The 25270-nt window shown below is 42.0% G+C and overlaps 1 protein-coding gene across 2 annotated transcripts in view; it reads right to left on the bottom strand.

Moving 5' to 3' along the window:
• Nucleotides 1-24925, bottom strand: part of SKI (SKI proto-oncogene) — a 113231-nt gene extending 88306 nt beyond the window's left edge. For both annotated transcript variants that reach the window (XM_086476227.1, XM_086476225.1), the window contains exon 1: nucleotides 24014-24925. In XM_086476227.1, coding sequence (XP_086332353.1) covers nucleotides 24014-24925 — 912 coding nt within the window. The remainder of the gene's footprint in view (nucleotides 1-24013) is intronic.
• Nucleotides 24926-25270: the final 345 nt, after the last annotated feature.

The following is a 25270-nucleotide window of genomic DNA, read 5'->3' as shown; positions in this document are numbered from 1 at the left end:
CAATAAGAGCTGTATTGTAGGATCTCACAAAAAGGTCTACAGAAAAAGATTACATACAGAGACAGGAGTCTTCCGAGGCCACATCCCCAAAACACTACCAAAAGGACTGCATACTCAGAATAAATGTATTTTTCTTTTAACACAGTGCTAATTAGAGACGGAGTAATTGGGTTTGCCACTTTCTCTTTTGAGGACGTCAACAGCTTCTGAGGACAACACTCCTAGTCTCTTCCACTACCTAAACTCAGAGCAACCACAAACCTGTAATGAGTTGCATGTGAAGGCCAAGATGTAGTAACATCTTCGCACCTTTCATACATATTCATAAAGAAGCAATTCTCAGCAATAATACAATCCTGTATATATGTAAAATGCTTCACAAAAATCCTCTTAACAGCCCTGTTGGGCAGGGAGGTAAACATTGTTAGTCCTGTTTCACAGAGAAACGTGAGTGACTTGCCCAAGGTCACCCAGTTAAATGGTGTCAAAAGCTGGGACTATAAAAAAAGTTCTCTTGACTCAACCTTCCCTACCCACTAAAGTGGTATTACCTCCCTGCACCTTTGGTAATAACAAGGGGAGGAGAGCTCCTTCCCCACCATCCATGAACAAGTTACACCTAACAAACACCAAGTTATTTCGGAGGAGGAATGAATGAACTCCCATGTAGTTAATTCCAGGAGCTGATCCAGTCCAGGCCTGCCCACAAACAGAAGGAAATTCTTTCACATCCACGGGAAGAAGAAAGAAAGAAAGAAAGAAGAGGAGGAAAGACAAAAGTGAAGTGCTACATGTAGAGTAAAGCTTCGTAATCTGTGAACAGGAGATAAGACAGACTGATCTCCCCAAGAACGGAGCTGCCTGAACAGGAACCCCATTTTTAAAGTACATAAATTTCTTGCTAACCTGACTTACCCTGCAAAGCCTCCAAGGTGTGCTTGTGGCTTTAAATATTTTCTTGTTGCTGCTCTGAAGGCAAGAACAGACATGATCTCCAAAGCATCCACTGATACGCAGTTGCTGGTGGTGGGGGGAGGAGGAGGAGGAGGCGGAGGAGGAGGAGGAGAATACTGCAGCTAGCTGAGAACTGTCAGATTGTGTTTGCCATCAAGGAATGCCATTTCCCAATGCCTGAGTTTAACTCTGGAATGAGATGCACGCTGCTGCTGACCCCTCTGCTGACATTCTATAGACTCCCTTATCTCATCAGCCCCTGAGCATCCCATCCTCACTCCTCCGCGTTCATGTTCCCAAACTGTCAATCTCTCTGCAATGACTCACAAGGTTCTGAACCCACCATTCGCCTCTGTGAGTCTTACTATTTTTTCCTACATGTCCTTCTGGTTTAGATTGAGAGGCATCTTATTCTTCTTAAACGTTAAAAACAAAATTAAAAAAGAATCACTGAAAGCAGTATGCCCTCAGCAAACAGCCTCCCTGAGAGCACTGCATACTTCAAAGAAAAACACAAGAATCTAATTCTGCTCTCCAGTTAGAGTGCTGCAAATTAGCAATAATTCTACTGAAGTCAATCAAGCCACAATCATTGTAACAACCACTGCGAGCACAGCAAAGCAAAGCGGGGCCTGCCTGTGGGCAGATTTCAGGAGTGGCAGTGGATTAGAAAATACATTGCAAGGGTATATTAGAGGTTAGGTCAGCTTTAGAGATTGTCTATGTACTCCCCTACAACCCACTTAAAACTAGAATTTTCTTTACCCACATTATAATCCTCATCATTACACATGACAGTTGCGTTGTTTATGCATCTACTAGATTAGATATGCAGAAGCAGTGGTGCAATCACCACCTGTACATTACTAACACAATTCTGAGAAAGGTGGAGTGGTTCGAGATGGATGCCAACCAAAATTCCAACACAGGTTTCATTTGCCATACCTACACGGCACGGATGTACCATCATCCATCACGGATGGCTTCAGCTCTTTACCTTCCGTCGCCTCACAATTGGGTTATCCCCCATTAAACCAAAGGCCCACTTAATACAGCGTTTTTAAATTTGGTAGAGTTCAGCAGTTGGTAATGGAACTCTTTTAATGCCCTTTCATCCAATCCCACTGCACAGAGCAGGAAGAAATCAATGGCATCAAGTAAGACTGATCTTCCCAGACATTTATTTAGATGCTTTGATATTCCTTAAGCTACTGAGTAACCTGACCAATATAGAAAGGGTTAAAGAAAACCTAGCATGCTTATTTTTCAGAGAGCATAGAACCAAACACAAACATGCACATCCATACTTTATTGGATTTGCTGGTTTAATCAGCAAGTACCAGTGACTCAATTAGCCTCTTAGCAGTGCCTAAATGCCACTAATTCAGCCCGCTGGCTGCTGCAGCATACATATACAAGCTTGTCCCTTTAGATTTAGCGGTAACAGCACCGCTATTCTTCTCATGACAGCACTAGGGGCCCAGACAGTCTCCTTCTCTCTCTCTTTTTCTCTGTTCTGCCAACCACACAGAAAGAAAAGACCCCAGGGCTGACTGTGTGTGAGCGTTGAGTGGGAGGAAAAAGGAAGAGGGAGACACTATTTCTATTCATTTTACAGCTTCATCCATCAAAAGCCTTTCTAAAAAAATGAAAATTGCATTCCCAGAAGCTCATGGTTTAGAGCAACAGCCTAATAAGGTGTTAAAGAAAAGACACTGACCTAATCTTTAGGAGCCACATCTACTACACAAAAGTTTAACAAATTACAGAAGCTAGGGCTGAAGAAGTAGTATTTGATTCGATCTAATTCACACTCCCACCATTGCTAGTCTGTTCCTTACATTGTTTGCTTTTAGGATAAAGCACCACGTAAACCATACTTTAAACTGAAACTTTCATACCTTTGGCAATCTCAAATAAAATACACGACCCCAGTGAACAAACCAACCTGCTTTTTCTGTACACTCAACAGCACATTTGCTCAGTTAATTTTTGCATCTCTCCCTTATATAATGACTAATTTTCAGGCAGATTGATTCCCTGGTGAGTTGTTGCACATTGTGCAGCCACAAAAGCACTAGTGACAGTCAAAGAAGGTGACAGGAACAGTAGGCTGGTGTTAGGGCAGGAGCCAAAAGGAGTTTTGGCAGCAACTAGGTATATGTCAAATTAAAGTGACCAAACAACTACAGCTTCAAAAGTATTGACTCAGTATGAACAAAATGTGCTGTCAAAACATAACATGTCAGAACCGAGCCCATCAGATCTATTTTACTTGATGACTATACATAGAATTACAGGTCAGGAGAAACACAGGAGATCCCAGAGGAGGAAAGAACCTTTGCTAATTAACTTACAACATGGAAAGCAGAGTGTTCTTACCCAGAAAACAGAGCAAAAGACACATGAGCTCTTCTCTCTCTTCTTCACAATCCTCATTGCTTAAAAACGAAGACTCATTAAAAAATGGTCAAAGGTGGATTCACTCCAGGTTTGAGAGCCACATCATTTCCAAAAGAGGCAATATTGCTTTAAATCCCTCCCACCAGCTTCCCAGCTGACAATCACTTGCATCCAAAGGCTAGGTAGGAACTTGGCAATCACACAGGATTTCTACAACAATATTTGCAACATAAAATGAAACAAAACCAAAAAATACCCCTTTCAAGTACTAGACAGTAAACAGGCCCTGCACTCCCACTCCCCTTTCCTCATTAATATTCAGCAGCTTAAAATAAAGACGTACCAAAAAACCACCAGGGAATCCAGGGAATGCATTAAGTCTTCAGTATTTCAGTTCACCAGTCTCCAATTTTCAATCAGCTGAAACTGGAAAGCCATTGCTTCAGCTGCAGCCCAGGTCAGAGGAAAGACTAATCTCACAAAGCTGCCACATTTCAGGTTCAGGATGAATGTAGGGTAGTTTTGGAATTACAAGGGGCTAAGGAGAATGCAGTATCTTAATTAAGGAAAACCAATCAACCTGTCCCCAACAAACAAGGACATACACTCAGACAGCATAAATCAGTGCTTCTTAGTAGAAGCCACTAGTTCTAGACAACATAAAAACTGTACATAGCATGGGAAAAACACAACTAAGTTTCCTACTCTTGTATGTATACTTGAATTTGACACCTTGTTTTGAGAGATGATCAATGAACACATTCTACATAACCTTCCCACCCACCACCCAAACCCAATCCTGAACACCTAGCTACCGTCCCATACTGCCAAGACTATTCCAGAAGGAACACTCGCACAGTCCATACTACAGAACTCCTCCCCGTGCACAAAAGCCCACATCATCTTTCCCGCACGAAGTGAGAGGAAATCGTTGCCACTTAGGGGAACTCCATGGGAAGCCTGTGCAGAGACAATATCCTGCTTGGTGAATCCTAGGAGCCAAGCACAGCTTCTAAAAATGGTCACAGATTTGCACGGCAACTCCATCTGCGTTGCTGCATCCTCTGACCACAGCCCTGCTCCTTTCGCTGCCTGCCTGATAAATCCCTTTAGACACTCATAAAGCCAGCTGCTCCCAGAGCACCCACCCCATCTAGCAGAAACTGCTGCTCCTCTTGCAACTTTGGCTTTATAAGAACAGTAGAATAAGACAAGCATATCTTTGTAGTGGTTTTTTTTTGGGGGGGGGGGGGGGGGGGGGCGTGGGGGGGTGTCTGGTTGGTTGTTTTGTTTTGGTTTTTTAATAATCTGAGCTCAGCCACCCAGGGTGAAAGTAAACTTCAATGGGAGGTTACTTTCTTTTTTGAAGGTGCCACAGAAATTATAAATTGCAGCCTGATATTTGGTAAAAGCTTCATTTCCCTAAATACTGTAATGAGCAGGCCAGACAGAAGTTCTACCCAAATGAAGAGAGATCACAATCAGATAAAATGAAACTGAGACCGTTCGAAAACATTATTTTGAGTAGGTGAAGTTACTGCAGCTTATGGACATTTTGCATTCCCTTGTCAGAAAAGCTGGCTTGCTAATTTATGGGCAGAGTTGGAAAAGCAGAGGGATGCAGACAGACACAGAATACTTAAAACAGGACTCAGAACAGAGACAAAGCTCCCCTTTCACCTCCTGCTGCTATTTACCATCTGGGATCCTGAAAAGGGGGTGATGGGTAGTTTTGTGATAGGTTTGGCAAGGGGCAGGACATTTAGGATTTTCTGTGTGTAACGAGGTCATGTGTCAGCGCCTTCGCAGCACATGGGAACACTATCCAAAAGAAGGTTCAACAAAAGGGTTGCTCTGGCTGAACTGGAAAGAAATGCTATTTAAAAAAATCCTGGCACCAATGCAGGATATTAATAAGATTAATAATAATAATAATAATGAATTTGAAGAAAGTGTCTCCAGAACCTAGCTTGGAAAAGCACAGAAAAAATGAAGGAATAAACACATCCAAGTAAAAGGTGGATGTTATTTATTATTACATTTTCAGAAGTGGTATGATATTTAAAAGCAAAATGAAAATTCTGAATCACAGCATTTACACTTCTATTTGGAAATCAAACACGTCAGTTAACTCCACGGTTTTTGTTAACTTTTGCTTTCTTGATCCCCTTACATTGTGATTAGGAAGTAAGACATCAACAGGCTTACATAAAATGTACTGCAAGTCCGTGGAAAGGGAGAAATATTTCATATTAGAGTATTCTTTGACATTTCCAGTAACATTGGGAGTTGGGGTGGTAGAGATACAGCAAGGACTCAAATCCTAAGTGTAAGAAGCGTAGTATTTTTTTTTCTTTCTTTCTAACATAGATTTGTTTCACAAAAGCAATTTACAAAACGCAGTTACATGAAATGAGGAGCTCTGGTTTAGAAATGTTTCTTAGGTTGTCATAAAAGAATTATTACTGGGGTGAACTTCCCATCAAATGGTGCTACAGTAAATCTTCAAACAGGATCCTTTAATCAAAGGAGCTGAAGGAAACATGAGCATCCTAGCCTTTTGCCCAGACTGGATGTCTGCTGACTAAAGTGATTCTAACATCACTGCTACTGGAGACAGTAATCTGTGCATTAAATTATTTACAATCTACATCCTACAAGATGCACAGCTGCAAGAACTAGTCACTAGAGCAAATGCAGTACTTTCATATCCGCGTGTCTCAAACTCCTGGTTGGCAGGAACCCCATTTCAAGTCTAAAAGCTTTAAACTGGGGATGTCACTAATACACCATCAACTATACAGCGAAGTGAAAGGAGTTTGTACGTTGTGGAAGACAAATGAGCAAAATTTCTAACTGCACTGCTGGCGAGTCAAAAAGTTCTGTCAGATCCTAAAGAACAGATCCTTTAGAACAATCACTGGACAATACCTGCACATCTGTGATGCAGCAGATCGTAACAGAAAACGTCGTTGCTGCTCCTCCCCAGCCTTTCCTCCGTGCACGTACATGCACTGATCCAAAACTGGAGCCCAAGCAGTGAAAGGAGCCTATCGGCATGTTATGATGAGGCACAAACAGACAGACACTTTCAGTCCACCAGAGAAGGGCTCTTCCACTAATCAAGAGTTCACGATGGCTCAGTCCTTCAGCGCTGGCATCAGGCTGCAATAAAAACCCTTCTACCATAAAAGCTGCACCACATCATCCTAAGAAACCACTGGTGAAGCCACACAGCACCAGATGTACTCCTGACCGTTTGTTTAGGCAAACCCTGCTCAGCATCCCGCAGCCCAACAGTGTTCTTCCCTGACCTCCCGAGTATTCCTGTTGTCTTCACATTGCAGAAAGGAGCAGTGGTTGACCCTGAGAACGGGGACCTGTACCGAACCATGGGATCACTGACTGCACGCTACAGCAAGCTTAGTTTCCTCTTAATAACGGCAGATTTACATACATAATGTCAGCATACAAGGTAAGCAGACTATCCAAGCTCTTCAACCCCTTCACCTATGGCCTGACTACTGCCTAGAAATACTTCTAAAGACAGAGGAAGAAGCTGTTTCTCCAAACTTTTATGTTAAGTGCAACATTTAAAACAACGCAGCTGGGAGGTCGGGGTAAGCTCTTTGTACCAAAACAGCACCTTCCAAGCCAAACGCTGCATTATAGCGTGGTCCTTCACGGCTAAATATCCTACAGACCTCTCATGAGTTATCACTCCTGCTTGTGCATGTGCATTTATAGTGGCATCCTGCTATTTGGCAACTTCAGGAGAGGAGGTGAGGAGCGAGGGAGAGAGAAACACCCACAGGCTAAGTGCATGAAAGTTAGCCAGGTTTCTCTCTACAGCCAATATGCCTGAATGACAACAGATGATAAACTTTGCTTTGCGATTCATATCTGGCTTTGATATATCTGCTATCACAGGGATAAATACTATTTGTTGATGAAAATGGGTACCAAAACAGCAGCACTGCACCCAGTTATACTAAAAATTGCCGTGTGTCAGGAATCTGAGCAGCTAGACCATCTGCTGTGCTGAGCCAGAGGAAGGTAGGGTCACATACTTGTATCTGTCCTGGGATACATTCAAATGTGATTTGGGGTTATTAAGGAAGGAATTTATAGAAATTAATCTCATTTCCTCTGTCTCTTAGGTTTTTGTCTTAATTCTATCATTCCCAGAGAGCCTCACACTGGGGACAGAGAGAGTTGGGAATTAAAGAGAGAAAGGGAGGAAGAGAAGAACCAACATCAGCAGAAGTCTGGATGTTTTAAATCAGATGGTCCTGTGCCAGACTATCGAGGGATCCATTCGAACTCACAGTATTTTCCCTGTGATTTCCCAATCTAAAAAAACATACAAGGCCTTTCAAACAAAATATTTTCTCAAAAATAATCCTCTTGCTCTGGTTATCAGTTCAAGAATACAAAGCAACCGTCAACATAAAACTGAGAACTAATGAAATACGAAGCTACAGCAATCGATAATCTCTTACAGTCTTGATGTGTATGTGAGTCACAGGAGTGGCGATACAGTAATGGGTGACATCACATTGTTCCACAGCACACCACCCCACCCTTGATGTTTTAAGAAACTAAACGCAAGGCCACAAGACAGCACCAGCCTGTCGTAACTCAGACTGGCAGGGATGGCCTTCCGAGTATCACAGAACTCAGTGGTGCCACTCTCACACGCTCAGATATTCCAAATGAGATGATGTGAAACAAAAACCCGCCACATTTTACACCAGCACGAATGTATTCTTTTTGTGTTAATATTGAGTTACTTGCACCACTGCAACGCCACTGACATTCTGCAGTGCTGTAGACAAGCAACTTGTCCAGACAGAATGTGAAACAAAAGCAACCATTTAATATAATGCATTACAACCATATTAGGCTGTTACACAGACACTACTATAATGGTGTCATCTAGCTACGAAGAAACAAATAAATGCCCTTGCACTCCAAATTTTAAGTACAAAAATCCTTGATTTTTTTTCTTTTTTAATGTATTGTTCTACTCTGAGACAATAAACATAGTTTTGCTTTGTCCCCCCAGCTTTGAAAAGAGCTTTACAAATAGAGAAGCAGTACAAAGGTCAAATGCACTGGGCAATACTCAGTATTTGAAAATGTTACCAAAAAAATTAAAAAAAAAAAAAAAAATCACAAAAAAAAAAATCACAGTTTTGATAGTTCTGTGGGAAAAAAAAAAAAAAACTTAGCAAATTTGCAACAAAACTGTTAAGTAATTAAGGCAAGACACTTCACACATGAACTTAAACTGCTAATTAAATCCCCCCTGCTTAATTGACTAGATTTGCATATCATTCAGTGAGGAATGGGAATGGCTTGGGCATTACACAAGCACTTCCTTGTGCAGAAGACAGCTCGGTAAACTAAACTAAAGGTAGTAAGAAAAAGCAATGACAGTTTCTGAATGAAACAGAAATCTTCAACTGAGATTTTCAACTTTTTTTTGTTAAGAACATTGGAACATAACTGATTCCAATCAGTTACTATTCCAATAGCAATATTCATAACTACAGGAAATGTTCCATATCCATGCTAACTACTCCCTGACTTTAACCTGTGATCACTACTGTCTGCTCACATATACAGCTCTCAGTTACTCTCAGAAATGGGTTTACGTCCAGGAGAATCCACTTCCCCTAAAAAAAAAAACCAAACAAAAAAACCACACCTTTGTTTCAATAACTGCAGGAGAAAAAGTATCAACATCTGCCCCTCCCTGCCACTAAACTTAGCGTGAATTTAAAGAAAGGTTTGAGAAAACTTTCAGACCCGTAGCAGGAAAAAAATCCTTTTACTCCAAGACCAACTAGAGCCAAGGAAAACACGCAGTAATCTGCCAGCTACATTGTTCATAAATGACCCCAAACATGCAGGATGGAACTAGTCTGTCAAAAGCCCTGCTCCGTGGATGTGCAACTGTGATTTCTTTCATTTAAGCGGGTAAGGATTCAGAGGCAAGAACACAGCCTCCCCACAGCGTAAAGTGGACTCAACTGTTCCAGGTTTGGTTACCAGACGCAGGCAGCCACTACACCAAGAGTTAATACCTGCTCGCATTCGGAAGGTTACCCCTGCAGAAATGACGCTGACAGCTTCCCTTTTTAGAAGCGGTGATTCTACAGCATTTGAAATTGTTGTGCAAGAAAAGGAGCTCAGCATACAAACCAGAAATCTGCCAGGCCTGCAGTAGAGCACTTCCTTCTATCTGCGAATGTTGTACTTGGGTGACAGAGACACTTTCGCAGCTGAAAAGTGTTGTTGTTGTTATTACATTATCAATTTCTACCATGTCTGAATTAGGAAAATAAAAACAATACGGAAGACATTCTTCTCAAGGCAAAGGGCTTTTGTACACACTGATAAAATCCCTGGAACACTTCTGATGCCCAGAGTTGCACCATTACTAAAACAGGGTCACACCAGATTGCCATCAAGTTTACTACTTATAAAATACCCTGAAAAGAAAGGCCAGTTCTATGAGTTGCTCCTTTCATAGCCTACTTTTCAAGCGAGACTTCTTATACCAATAACCCAAGAACAAACTGTTTAATCTAACAGCAGCCTCCATTTATTCCAGAGATGGAAACAACCGCGTCTTAGAATACATGCAAACGGCCACAGGGTCAGCCGCCCGTTGTTCGTGCCAATCCAGACGATGCTGACACCACTTCCACACCACCATCAACTACACCAGAGACTTCGCAGCCTCAAGCCAGCAGAATGCTCTGCTTCAGTATTTGCTTTGACAAATATGCCCGAGTAATAGACTGGTAAGAGCTGGTGGGGGCTGCGTTTGCACTATACATTTAATAGGATCTAACACTAATCATTATTATGATATCTTTAATGAGACAAATACAAGCAAGGGTTTGGGTTTTTTTGTTTGGCTGGTTGGTTTCTTTATCTTAAACTGTTTTTCAATTGATCTCCTGCTGACCTGACCAGGAAGGGGAATGAGGCCTGAAGACAACAGAGTAGTACAGTCGCCCTCCATCCTTTTTCAGTGTTGGGGAACCTTCCCCATCTGATTCTTGAAGAGCAATCACTGATGCAAAAAAAAAAAAAAAAAAAAGAAAAATTTTCCACTGGACTCCTCATTTGTTGCACACATTTTACTGCTCCCAGCTGAAGCAACATTTAGTTAAGAGCAGAAAAGTTACTTTTTTCTTTTGCTAGATCACTTATTAGCCCAAGCAGGAGAAACTCAACTGCAATCAAATCACACACAGCTAATAGTGATGTGAGCAACTGAAGAATCGGGGCCATTTTTGCATTCAAATCTCAGAGCAGTAGATCATACAACGTATCTCACTGAGCTCATGACTCTGTTGTGGAAGTGGGTATCGCATCAGTTGACAGCACATTCCATTCACAGATACTGATAAGGAGATTTTTTTTTTACTTCAGCTTGTATCTTAAAAAAAAAACCTCCACCCTTTATCTCATTTTTAAAGGTTCTGTAAGTCTTTGAAACATTAATATTCTCCCTAACAAAGCCAGCAGCTGCTCTGCCAGTCTGTGACATGGATGGTTTTGTTAAAAGGTTTTCATGTGGGTTTTTTTTTTTTTTTCAGTTCAGTGTGCTCTGCATATGAAACAGGACATTTCCCCACCCTCCACCCCCATTCCCTCCTAATCCAGAAGGGACCTTACTTCCTCCCTCTCAAACAAGCAGCTCATTCAGCAAAAGGGAAATCCCAAGATGCACTTGGGCAAGAAGCCCACAGAAGGAGCATGGAAAAAAACCAAAACAAAACAAAAAAAAAACCAAACACAACACAGAAACCAAACGCACACCCCCCCCAACAAAACAAAACAAAAAAAAGCTACCAGTTCTCCAAAACAGCAGGAAAAGGAGCAACTGAGATGGTAATTATGAACTTACTTCTGCAAACTACTACTTTAGGACACAGACCTGCCATGCCAGTCATTTCAAACGTTTTCCAGGGTAGCAATTCAGTTTTGGCCCTACAGTAACACAGCCCACAGAACCGCAGTTCTCGCCTGCCAAAACAGAAATTGCAGAAACGGTGGAGAATCTTTTACACGATTACTGAGGTAGGTTTACTGGGGTGAATTCGGAGCAACTCAATTGTTACTTTACAATTATAATCTAAAGCAAAATTTGTTTCTGTTTTTAAAATGAAAACAAAAGTCAAGCAACCTTTCCTTAGTTAAGAAATTCATTTGAAACAGGATCCATGTGTCTCCCTATTTCTCTTCCCTGAGACCCAACGCTCACTTTGTGACATCAAAACTGTCCACAGCAATTAATTCTGATGTCACAGGGGATTATGATTTTGACTGAGAGAGTAAGAGTTCAAAAGAAGAGAGGGTCTAATCAATAAGAGATTTTTTTCAAGGGAAAAAACCCACAAAAAAATAACACAGCAACTTCAATGTAAGGGTTTTCACATCTGTCAAGATGGGACCCAGCTGCTCCTTAAGGAGACCATGAATGAACACCCCTCTTAGGAACAAAGAAATACATGAAGTCTAGTGTGAATCTACTGAAATCAAATCAAGTTATAGTAAGAGAAAACTGCACCAATCAATTAGTCCAGCTAACCATGGCAAATTTGACAAATTTTTAGAAACCTGAATTATAAATTTGCCTGTAAATTTGTAAGAGTAGAATTTAAATGTAGAAACTGAAAAGATAACCTCCAACAAAATCCTGTGAATTACTCTAAATTTTCACTTGTAAAATCTCAGCAGAATTTTACCCTCAAATTATAACCAGTGAGGAAAAACTGGCTACATTCAGAAGCTATGACAAGTGATTTCCACTCTAAGATACATTTTGATAAACTTGGATGGAGTCCACTGACTCCACTGGAGTCAAACCACAAAGCAGAACGTTGCCTCAACAACCTTCCCTGAATTAAAGCAAGGCATTAGCTCCAATTATGACTATACTTTAGGGTCTTTTTCAAAGAAGCTCCTATTTCTTCCATTTGCTTGATTCAGTCCCTGGCATGGTTTGCACGGCAGCACAAGTGGCTTATTCTTACTGCATACCAGGCAAAACAAACTGATTAAAGACCCTCAAGGTCTAGACCACAGTCATTTAAGATATTATCTCTTTTCTATAATGGTAAAAGTTAAACCTCATCTACACATCTATAAATCCAGAAATAGAACTCTACCCACTCCAGCAATTCAGCGATGTAACACAAACTATGGCTGTTTACACAATACACAGCAAGGACACTGGGGAAGACATTCCTGTGCTGAACTCCCCCCCATACTGTCCCCTCCATTTGTATCAGTACAGCTTCTCCTACAGCCACGCTTGAACTGATGAAGCTTTCCAAACCAAACCAAAACCAAGTGAAACAAAGAGAACGCTGCAATAATCTCAGCAATTCCTATCTCGTTTTGGTTTTTAAAGGCTGGACTGGCCTCTGGTTCATAGAATCAGAAGCTGCTGTCAGAAAAAACCTGAGTCAGTTGTGCAGCACAGCATGGAAACTACAGGTGGGGAGATAATCCACAGGCCACTATCACTAGTGAACTGGTCCAAAAGCCAGACCACAGCTCATACTCCAGCTCCTTCCGACTCTTCCAGCGCAGCGTGCATGTGTCGCCTAACTGGGAAAAAGATATGTAACATTTTTCATCCTGAGCACTGAACTGCTAAACTCAAAATAAAGCAAAGCGTGACGATCTGTACAAATGCAAATGTCCCAAATGCCAAGACTAACATTTCTAAAACCTAATTCAACTCTTTCATTTCTTAGCTGCAGGCCGTTTACTGCCACTCCTTTTTTCCACCCAAACAAAAGACGAAAGGGATGACTCAAAGCAACTTGAATTTCAAGCTAAAGCCACAAAGCACTGAATGCCTGATCTTTAATATTAAACAGGTGCGCAGATGATACTCATTCAAGCCTCATCACGGCTATGTTAATTGTTTAGAAAACTGCAAAAAGTCCAAATTTACTTAAAAGACACACGGATAAGTTAACCAATACTATAAATAATGATGCAAGTCATATGGCAAATAGAAGCAAATTGTAGTTACAGCACTGCCAACTCCCTCTACCCCTTTTTCCTTCCAAATCACTAATTTTTCTTTTTTCTTATTTTGTATTCACACAGTTTTATATAATAAAATTTTGCAATTTAAAATACAGAATTATACAATAATTTTAAAATATTTTTTCATTCAGAATTTAGTAATATTACACACACAATCTTTGCTCTAGACTCAACAGAGCTAAAGAAGGATCAATGAATCTATTCTAGAAAGATTTTCACACAAATGTGTTTCTAGAAATTAAGTTTTTAGAAAAGGAACTCCTAATTTGCCGTGCTGGGCAGCCCAAGGCCTTTGAGCAGTAGTTTGAAGAGTGTAATAGAGCACTTCACACCACTTCACCACTTACATCGCTATCTGCTGCTGAAGAGTGTCCAAAGATTATTTGGCTCCACCAGTTTTGCAAAAAAACTACACTGTTGTAGCAAAAAAAACCCCAAAAGGCAAAAAGCCAAGCAAAACTAAATCTTTGGATATATTAGCGCAAGGACTCACTGTATGGCGTGTTTCTTATTAGTGAATGAACGGGAACAAAGAAATGCCACTAACGGACCAACGCTGCAGTCTGTACTCTTTGAATCCGATTTACTTCTCGCAGCAGCTCTGCACCACTCCAAATACATTTATTTCAAAGGAATATTTCTAAATAATACCAGCATGGGTGAGGTAATTCACACCCACTGAATAAACTGAAACTGCTAGTGGGGAGTTAAGAATGGCAAATTTTTTTTTTTTTTTTTTGTCTTGAATGACACTCCATTATCTTTCAACTCAGGTTAGTTTTTCAGCTGCGGAATGGTGGCACTTTAGAAAAGCATGCTTAACGCATAATTTCACAAGAAATTCATAGCAACAGAAGTGTGCATCTGAAATCCATAACATCAATGAAGCTTACTGAAATCAGACCACATTGTAGCCTTAATATTATCTATTTTCTGCCCTTCTAGCCCATTATTCTGTATAAAAGCTATAAAATGTACTGCTATAAATACATAAACCTGAACGGTCTCAGGGATTTCTGGTTTGGGTTTTTTTGTTTGTTTTTTGTTTTTTAAAGATACTTCTCAAAAAATATAGGACCTAGAGAAATTTAACACTTACAGAGGGTTTTTTAAAGTAATTCAGTGCTTCTAATTGGTACTACTACAATCTCTGTTTCAGTAAGCAGCAGGATCCCTGTGCAACCTGCATATTTTTAATACTCAGCAGAATTAATTTTTTGTTAGCTAGGTCCTGAAAACAGCACCTACAAGCATTACGTATGCAGTCCAAGATACACAGCACTCCAGTATTACACAATAATAGAAAGGAAATTACTATCATGATCGCATTTCTGCCATCTGAACTGCCTGGACAGCTCTAGCTCGGTGTGGCTCCCTCCCTGAAACAGGTAAGGGTTGTGTGCGCAGGTCAGCTGGCAGGTTTTGGACTGCAGGACACAGTCACACAAAGAGCAGAAGTTCACATCTAAGCAAGAAGTCACTTTAGCCTCTCCAAGTTCAATAAATGCACTTGACTGCAGTAGCTTTCTTCTGTGTTAAGTGACACAAAACAGCTTCATTTTGCTGAAAAGCAGCAGCAAAATTTTTACTAAATGGTCAAATATTACGAAGAGCAGCATTATAGAAATATTTCAGACTCTCTTCACTGCTGGAATTGGGAAGGCTCACTGTCATTATCTTCTGTTTAATGGTAATACAGGCAACAACTTCTTATAAAAGGAGAAAATCTAAAGATTGAAAGAAAACAGGTGGTGTGATTGCTGATTTTAACAGTACCACTGGCACATAACACTAATGCAGATACGCATTAAAAATTCTACAGACCCTTCCCCAGAAAGGTATCCAACTTGAGTGTCTGGCTGATTCTACTCGGGCATTAAGAATCAGAGCCTGCAACACAGGTGAGGTAGGATGGGGAGGGGGTAGGGGACTTCATAAAAATGCAGGATATGACAGTGAAAAGATATGAAATGGTTTTACTCCCAACCCTAACAGATGTTATCCAATTAAGGATGCAAATAAATCACCCTCTGCATTGCGAGTCAGAAAACACATACATAAAAGCTTTCTAAATACATTTCAGTTTAAACTTGCATAATTCTCCCAGTGGAGAAATCATCTTCAACTTATGTAATCCTTAGAAAGAGACATTATTACATACAATTCTGTGCCACTAAGAAGGAAGACACATCTCTAGAAAAGAGGTGCACCCACACGCAATTAATTACATGGGAGTGGAGGGAACAGAGGGGAAAAGCTGTAACAAGGACGCAAAGACCAGAGCCTGCTGTTTCCACAGAGACTGATCTGTAACCAAGCTCAAGGGGCTGCTCCCCTTTCACCAGCCAGAACTGTCTGTTATACTTAACCCAGACTTCCGAACACTTGATATCCTGTCTGCTATTTCAATGCCCTTACTCAACGTTTCAGACAGACATTACACAAACTGGCTGGTGAAAAGGGTTGAGAAACCAAGAAGCAATCCAAGTCAATGACCTTATTCTCTAAAACGATACCATTGACTGAAGAGAGGATGCAGAACCAAGTACAGGGGTGCGTGTCTTCCAAATACATCACTGAAATCTTCCGCAGAAGACAAGCACTAGGCTGTATCTCATTTTGCTACGATGCTGCTGTCTTTTAACCCTTAAAGACTAAGCAATTCTCACGCTTCCAGTCCAACTGATTCTCATATCAAAAGAGCAACAGCTTAAATTAAAAAAAAAAAACCCAAACAACAGAAAACCAAACATGTCACATTTTCTGCGCAAAGCATGTGCAAAGGTAACTGAACATAAATCAATAAACAACAAAGCCAGAAACCAAGTTATTGATTAGCTTCTTTGCTGTTTATCTCCCGTATACAGAATGATGCTGCAATTTTTACATATACACACAATCTCTATCCTTATGGATGTTTTCCCTGGCTTTTTAAATAAGACTGTTAAGTAACGACTACTTAACATGAGTAAGGGTGGCAGGACCTGGCTCATTCAACAGAACATATGCCTGTGCAGCTTATCAGGTTGTTTCATTATGCAGCCACTGCTTAGAGAAGCCCAATTTTACGTGATAGCAACCAAACCATAGACGGAGCCCACGATAAGAGCTCCACATGTGGGAATTCCCATTGGCTTCCAGAAAAGCTCTGTCCATGAAACACTGACAGGATCAGAGCCTGAATTTGTATCAGTGTTTTTGTCACCTCATCCAACCAAAAGTCAAAGCAAAATAATTACCTCAGTGCCAAGGGGCCAATCTCTATCAGCCAGCAGGCTTGCACAATACCGACAGAAGAGGCATACTCAAAGAACTGCACCTGATACGGTTCTGAGGCCAAGTTTATGGTCCTTGAATTTGCATCTGAAGAAAAGGCTGTCCCTTACCCCAACCTTAGACATATTTCCTCATCAGTAAAAAAAAAATAAATAATTGACAAATCCCGAACACAGGAACAAAAAATCCCACCCTGTTAGATATCTACCACAACCTTAAAACCCAACCTCGCATGCAGCGACCAGCAAAATCCTTTCAGTCTGAAGCCAGCTCCCAGTTGCAGAAACTGCTGCCCCATTCAGTAAGATCCATTGGGATTATAGCACCATCAAACACTTATGAAACCAAAACCTCATTAATGAGCAAAATGAAAATACTGCAGTAGCAGAACTACAGGTTCTGCCCTCTGCTGTAGCACAGTCCTATAAATGCCAGCTAAGGCCACAAACTTGGTGAAGCCACTTTGTCCCAACATCAGTATACTGTGCTTCAGAAGACTATCCTATGACTGCAAGTACCGCCAGGCAACACACAGGAAGAAGTATGATACATACACAAGACTTCTGTGGTTTGTGGGTGAACTGGTTCCAATTACTACGCTGGCTGATTGCTTGAGTGAGAACTGTAGGACTAGCCCCAAAGCTTCAAGCCTTCAAATTAACCGTGTATGTTCCAGAAGATACAGGAACAGGTGATTTTAGTAATAATCCAAGTTTGAAGCGCTACACCAACGACGAAACGTAAAAGACATACAAGACTACACAAGGTGTAAAGGAGGAAGGTAAGGGACCAGAGCACACCTTTTCAGAGCAAACTTGCTTTGCTGTAATCATTTTCCAAGAAGACATACTGACTGTATTTGAGACTTAAAAAGTGGTGCAGATTTATTAATGTCTGTTACCCAGATGCAGAAAACATATACAAACAAATCAGATATTATCTAACAAAATGTACCATTAACACACACACACTGTAATTGACAAATTTAAAGGAAAAGCATGCTATATTACTACATTTTAAAGTAATGCTTCCTGCACATGAAGATCAATTTGAATTAAGTGCTCTACGGCCACTCAGCTAAAATAGATTAGCCCAGTAATTGACAGTATTCTGTCGATAGATTCTCTACAATTCAGTCCAAGTTACTTTTGTCCAAGCTCTAATTTCTTTCCAAGAACCCCCGTTGGATTTAACGTAACTGTTCCATGACAGTTCCCACTAAATAAGAGTTTCAGTGTCAAATCCAGAGTTTGCTTTTTTTTTTTAACAGATAAACTTGTGAGAATTAAAAAAAATTTCTGGGTCTAAGTCCTGCGCACACGGAGACACAATTCTTTCTGTGATGGCAAAGCAGTTTGGCCAGCTAAGCCAGCAATGTGAGTTCCAATCATCAGTTATCACCAGTATTAGACAGCCAGCCCACTCCTTACTGTAGTCAGTACCATTCAAATCCCTTAACTTTGGCAAAATAACTTCGCTAACAGACAAAAATAACATGAGTTGGCAATAAGAATGGACAACGCATCTCTTTAGAAACCCAAATCTTGCTTGGGCTCAACCACCTAGTCGTAGCCCCCAGATTCCTCCTGTTCTAGCAGCGCTGAGACTCAAGGAAGGTGTAGATAAGGTGCAAGTGGCTGCCAGAATTTTAACCGCTGCGTTGTCTAGACATGCTCTGAGCAGCCTCACGCAGACGCCTCCAGATGCTTTTACAACACTGATCTAAACGCGCCTCTTAGCAAGCGAAAACACACCCTCATTGGACACTCAGCTCAAGCTGGTGATAACCACGTTCGTACCCTGGCAGAGAGACCAGGTGTCAGGCTCCTAACACAGCCGAAAAATAAACTGTGTTTACTCGCATCTTCAAAGCATGCTACTGTTGGGGCAGAACATACGCCCAAGCCTGAAACCACAGAAATGGAGAGGCAAGCAAGACAGCCCAGACAATGAAGGGAGAGGCAGATGTTTAAATGTTTTAAGCAGTGATTTTCAAAAGAAGAGACTGCGTATAATTCCCTCCCTAATTCAAGAGGACTGAATTCAGGAACTTAGGAACTATTCTGGGGCAACAGAGCACCACAGTTGACTCAACAGCATTAGATCATTATTTGCAGCGTATTCTTTGTCTAACACACATGCACGTACCTGCTTCTTTGTTCTCGATCTACAACATCTATAAAACTGTTTGCACGCTTGGGAAAAAACGCTGATGTCTGCTTAAACAGTGACATCTCCTCAGGTACACATGATTTTGTTTAAGCGTGGTATCACTTTTGAAGTTCAACTTTTAAGCTGTAAAAGGATTCCGAACCAAACTACTGCCTCAAGACTGCAACATTTTTGGTTTAGGGACTTCCAAATTTTTACTGGAGAATTTCTAATATAATTCTTGAACATCAGGTAAGAGAACAAATGACCTCATTGCTCCACAGAAAAACAACTGAACCCTCAGTTCTTAGGCAAAATTTTCCAAGAGTATTTATCAAGTCAGTTCATACTAAGAAGAATAAATCCAGACAGTGGTCTGAACACTACTGGCTGTGAATAAAATCAGAATCTCTCTGCTATACCTACCATAGGATGTATACTATTAACAAATAAAGGAGGTTATTACTGCCAGGAGGCAGGACTTTAAGCATATAGAAAGATAACATTCTAGCTCCACTGCTGCAGCATTTCAGGTGGCCATAAAGCACAGCAACCACCGTGCAGCACCTACAAGTCCACAGCTGCCCCACAACTCAGTCGGTACTGCACTATTTCACTTTCAGCAATTTCTGTTCTTTGATTTGGCTGCACACTTGACCTGGCTAAACCTCACTCCAGCTGAGAACGCTGCATGTTGTGGCAGCGCTGGGTTGGTAGGCATTGTGAAATAAAAGTGGGAGGCCTTACGCGCTCATTTGTGTGTCAGTACCCAGAATGCTGCTTCTAGCTTCCAGCTACTTCATAGAAGTGCTGCCGGGACTAGAACCGTGGGAACACTGCAGTGCTAGCGTGTGTGGGTGTGTTCACACACGTGCAAGGAAAGCTCTCTTATTCTCTTGGTGTCCGATCGCAGTCAGTTTTGCTAAAAGTACAGATGTCTGGCGCAGGTAGAAAATGGGAAAGCACTGTCAAACATTGCTCAGTTCAATATTTAAAAAAAGAAAAAAAATAGGGTTCACGAGACACAGTCGAACCCATCCTCCCTTACTGGAAACAGCAACCAACAAAGCCTTCAGGCCTGCTTTCTGAACTAATTCAATCATAGCGGAGGCATACTGATGTTAAGAAAGCAGAGAGCTGTCTGTCACACAAAAGTGGAAAGAGGTTGTGAGAGATACACCAAGGCCATATCTACACCAGCAAGAGAACGCTCAGCATGCACCAGCTGCCCAGCTCAAGAAAAAGGCTTTGGCACTGACAATGGATTTCTAGGACCCCGTTTTGCAACCCTGTCAGGTTAATCACATTTTAAATTTCTAGAAACATCCCAGAATGTAATGGTTGTGCTCATCATGGTGGATGAAATGAGAGACAGGTAGGGAAACAGGGGACCCACTCAAGTAAAAGCCATGTTGGTTCATGAAGACTCTGAAAGACCAGAGAGAAAACAAAGCAGAAAAAAAACCCAACTGCACGAGCACGTGAGAAGGTGGAAAACTCAGTGAAGGATACAAACAAAGGAAAATGGAGAAGTTATTATATGGCTCAAGAAAAGAGCGAGCTTTGGGAAGTGGCAGGAAGGTGAAGGAGCTTACGGGAGGTCAATCACTCACCCAAGGATAAACAGGGAAATAAACATCAAAAATTTAGAAAAATCAATTGATTTGATTAAAAAAAAAAAAAAAAAATCAAAATTTTAGAAGAGGGTAAGGAAAGCGGCTGAGGCCTCTACAGCTCCTGCTCTACTGGGGGCTCCAGCTGTCACAACTCCTTCCAGTTTTTGGCTTAGACCCTTTGCTGACTTCACACAGATCTAGACAAAAGCTTCTTCTGCAAGTGGCAAGACCAGGCAACACGCATCTTGTTCAACCAAGCAGGCTGACAGAGAGACAACATATCTGGATCCACGTACCGACCTCTTGAGATGGACAGACAGATAGGCACAATGGATACTGATGGATATAGAAATCTATGTTGGGAATGAAGGATCTAGGTAAAGCTATGCCTTGTAGGAATGCTTCAAAACCACATCAAGGAAAAAAGGGAAAGGGCGGTGGGGGAGACAGGAAAAAAAGGCAGTTTTGCCAGTACATTGAATCTGCAACAGGGGCTCGTGCCAACCCAGCTCCTCCATTTAAGTCAGACCCTTAAAAGGCAGAGCTGTGCTGGTAGAAATCTACATAACATAAACCTCATCAAGGCACACAAAAAGGTCAAAAAACTCACTGCTTCTTCAACAGACAGAAAAATGGTCATATGCATCCCATGCTACCAACACACTAACAAAGCCCCAGGGAAAACACAACACACAAAGCAATGTGTACACACACACACACACACAAACAAATAAATTGGGAAACTGATAAAAAGACCACTCTTGAAAGTAGAAGATGGAATATCTGACACAGCAGATTGTGGCACACAACACACAAACACCTCTGTATAAAACAGAACAAAGCAATGCAGAGATCTACATCAAAAAGGAAGACCACCACAAAGACACATATGCTTCACCCTTTCATCCAGAGAGAGACAGACAGACAGACACAGAGCCCAACAGACACACAAAACCCACACAGACTGACAGTAATTAACACAAACACACAGACATGGGACCATCCTTTCATTTCCTTACTAGGCGTCTAAACTTTACTCCAATGTTACTTGCCCCTGGCCACAGTCTACCAATCTTAGAGCCTGATTAAATCTCTCCGTAATTATCTGCACACACTGCTACAACACAAATGACCTTAGCACATGATACCCGTTGGCTAAGCCCAATGGAAAAGGACTTCTGAAAAAGGAAGGATAAGCATACAAAACTCTGCCAGCCCTGCCAGGGTCTCCTCAAGACTGCACCACACTAATAGGACAGCCCTGAAGACAGCTCAGAAGCCTTGAAACTTAAGTCCAGTTACGCATAGGATGTAGGATAAAGTGTTCTTTTTTCTCCACCCCATTATCTGAGCACACACTTCACCGCTCTGTTCTTCCCCATCAAACTCCTTGACAACTCCCAAAGGGACCTATGCAGGAGACTTAACATTTTATAATGACAGATTTGGGGCACAATTTTCTCAGAAATACATGGCCACGATTTCCTTACACAAGTTTCGGCACCCACTATTAGGTATCTTGAATTTACTCTGCAAGAAGTGCTGCGCCGCATGCAGATTTTGGAGGGTGAGGGAAGAGTGCTTGCCATGTTCTGAACTATGACCCAAAAAGTTGTGCAAAGCCAAAATTTAGGACTCTTGTCTTGTTCTCTACCTGCAACCTCACCTGTGGTGTTGGGTAAATCATACAACTGAACAGAATGCCACAAAAGCCTTGTAAGAAAAGGAGAGCGCACCTCTACTAACATTCATTTTAATTAAACTCTGGAAATGAGCAAGCTAGGGACACCGTACCTTTCTGGAGCCAGAATGTGAAGACTTCCTAATTCCAAATGAAGCATGCCCTAGAAAATTCATTTTCCAACATGAAAAATGCCTCCACTTTCAGAGGCGTATTCTCCTCTCACAGACATTCACATACATCTATCCCACCATGCCATCTTAGCACATGACTGACGGAGAATAGACAAGCCATTAAAAACACATCCACCTCCAACCACGGAGATAATGTGGCTCATTACAGCCCAGCTTTGTCACAGCGGTTCTGACACTCGAGCGGGAGGAAAAGGAGGGGTGAGGACAAGGAGTGAAACGGCTAAGCACAAGGAGAGAAACTTGAACGAGTGAGAGTCCACCCTTTAACCAAAAAACGTGGAAGCCAATCAAACGGCTTAACTAGGCCTCTGAGGCTGGCTGCAGGAACCACTGCATTGTTTGTGCAGGGGATTTTAAAAACCCTGGGGTTTGGTTGGGTATTTTTGTTGCGTTTTTTATAAATAAAAGCTCCATTTAACTCCAAGTGTGTATCTGTCCCTTTAAACAGGTACTCGGTAAGTTAATTAAGAATTTCTCCTAACATCCTCAGTGGGCTTTAAACGCTGCTTCTCTTTTTGAGGCTTATGTCTTTCCCCTTCCACTCCAAGACACATGAAACCCAAGAAAAGTTCGGAAATCTCTGACAGATGAGGCAGAATCCAACAAACCAACCTGCAGCATAAAACTCAGTAAGCAAGAGTTTGCTTTAACCTCAGGTGGGGGGAAAGGGAAAGGAGCGGGAAGCGAATTGCTCATCCCACCGCGAGCTGCACCATGCCAGCTCGCCAGCCACCCTGGTGGCTGCAGGCAAGTCAGCCTGGGGAGGCCTTGTGGCACTGCCACTGCTGTCCATTGATCAGGACCGGTGCCAGATGCCAAGGCAACCTCCCACCCGCACACCAGGGATTCTGGGATCTAAAGGCAGCGCAGACTGAAAGAAAAACAAAAGACACCTAAAAAAAAATATGCTTTAGCTGTCTGGCTCAGCACGGCATAGCATACCTTAAGAGGCTGCTGCAGCTGGCCCTAGACAGATTCATTTACTGAATGTATACATAATCCAATATACAAAAGCCTGTCTGGTGGCGAGATTCAGACTCCACGGGGATACTCTAGAAGCAGGGACTTCTCCATTCACGTCCCACACTCTTAATCTCAACAACAGCAACCTGCATTACTGCCAGGATATTTTCTTAGCAGCCACATTTTATTTCAATACAAGCATTTAGACAATTTAGCCCCCACCTCCATCCCTAGCAGCATGCAGTTGATCAGAAAACGGTATATATTTGCGTCTGGAGCCATCAGTAACTGCGATTTTTTTCCGGCTTCTTCCTTGTCTTGACCCCTAAACTGAAGCTCTTAAGACCCGAAATCACACACTTCCTGCTAAAGTCGGGGGTAGCGTGATGGGTTTCAAAGATCAGGTTCCATGTATAGCAAGAAATGCAAACGCACATATATAATTTAAACAAACTCCAACCACCGTGCTCAGAACACAACCAGAGAAAAAAAGGTGCCATCTCAAACACTGCTCGTCTACATTTACACACACGTGGCGAGAATTAAGAACACGATTAGACTGCTAAATGACTCAAAGGAAAGACAGCTGGTAAGAAATAAGTGTACCAATGGAGGCTACCGAAATCACAGAAAATTCCTTCTCTCTTTCTCCCCTCAACCCCTCTAAAATTGAAGGCATCGCTTACCCTGGGGGCTTTCCTCTTGTGTTTGTTGTTATAGTCAAATTTTTCTTTCATTTCATCTAAGAGCTGGCCCAGTCTAGCTTTCTCCTCTTTTCCAGTGTAATCCTGGCTGAGGAGGATATAGGATCTCCAGTTTGCAGAGTCAAAGCCCCAGTGGCAAGTCCTGTTTTCCAGCGATTTGTGAGAGTGGACCACAAATTTGTGAGGTGGGTACATAAGCCTGCAGTCCAAGCACTGGATGCAGGCTGCGCTGGGGTTACTGTAAAGCTCTGGCACCAGGAGTCCCTTACACTTCCCAAAGCACTCATGATACACCTTGAAGCTCTTCTCTGTAAGCTCCAGCTCAATTGTGCTAGAGAATTCCTTCTTGCAGTGGGGAGGATAGGTGCCACCATAAAGCAAGGCGTTACAAAGCCTCTCAGCATCAGTTTTAGTGATGAGCCCGCAGGAAGGAGCGGAGAAGGGCAGGATGCCCATGACTTTGAGGATTTCCAGCTGGTCAGCAGTGCATCTGGAGCAGTAAATATGTAGCTCATCACACACCGAATTAATCTGCTGCAGGGAGAAGTCCCTGAGCACCGAGTTCAGGATCTGGGGCAAGCAAAGCCGCTTTTCTCCACCCACCACGAAGCAGGAGATGGTTTCCCCTTCCAGGATGGTCTCGCACCTCTCCGTGGATCTGTCCGAGGGCATGAAGAAGGGACCAGGCATTACCGGAGGAGGCTGGATAGGGGGTAGATGCAGTACAGGTTCTGCTGGGTCTTTGCCATTGTCTTTCTTGTACATCTCCTGTGCCCATCGTGCTGAGAAAGCAGCAGGGCCACCCAGGGAGCTCATAGAGCTCAGATGAAACTGTTCCAAGGTCTTCTGCAGTCCTGGATGAGGCTGGAAGCTGCTTCTACTTACAGTCTCCATTTTTTAGTTTTTGTTCCCAAAACAAACAACAAAAATCCCCAGTTATCTTCCACCCTGGTACAAATCCACTTAAGGGATTTTTTTTTTTAAGAAAAAAAAAATTGACCAAAATGAAACAACCCACCCTTGTTCTTTCTCTCCTTCCCACTCAGGTTTAACAATCCACTAAGGAATAGGAAATAAATCCTTTTGTATGCGTGCCTCTCTTCTTTCTTTTCTCTTGGTTCGTTGCAATCTCAAAACCTCCAAGTCTCCAGGCTGCCCCGATGGAGCAGAGAGTCACGGCAAAAAGAGGTCTTCATCCGAGCACTCACCCCCTCAGCCAACCCCCCAGGCAAACCAATC

This window comes from Leptosomus discolor, chromosome 20 (genome assembly GCF_034619465.1).
Source record: "Leptosomus discolor isolate bLepDis1 chromosome 20, bLepDis1.hap2, whole genome shotgun sequence".
In the NCBI taxonomy this organism is placed as follows: Eukaryota; Metazoa; Chordata; class Aves; order Leptosomiformes; family Leptosomidae; genus Leptosomus; species Leptosomus discolor.
Note: the sequence above shows the minus strand (reverse complement) of the source record. Positions and strands in the feature narration are given on the sequence as shown.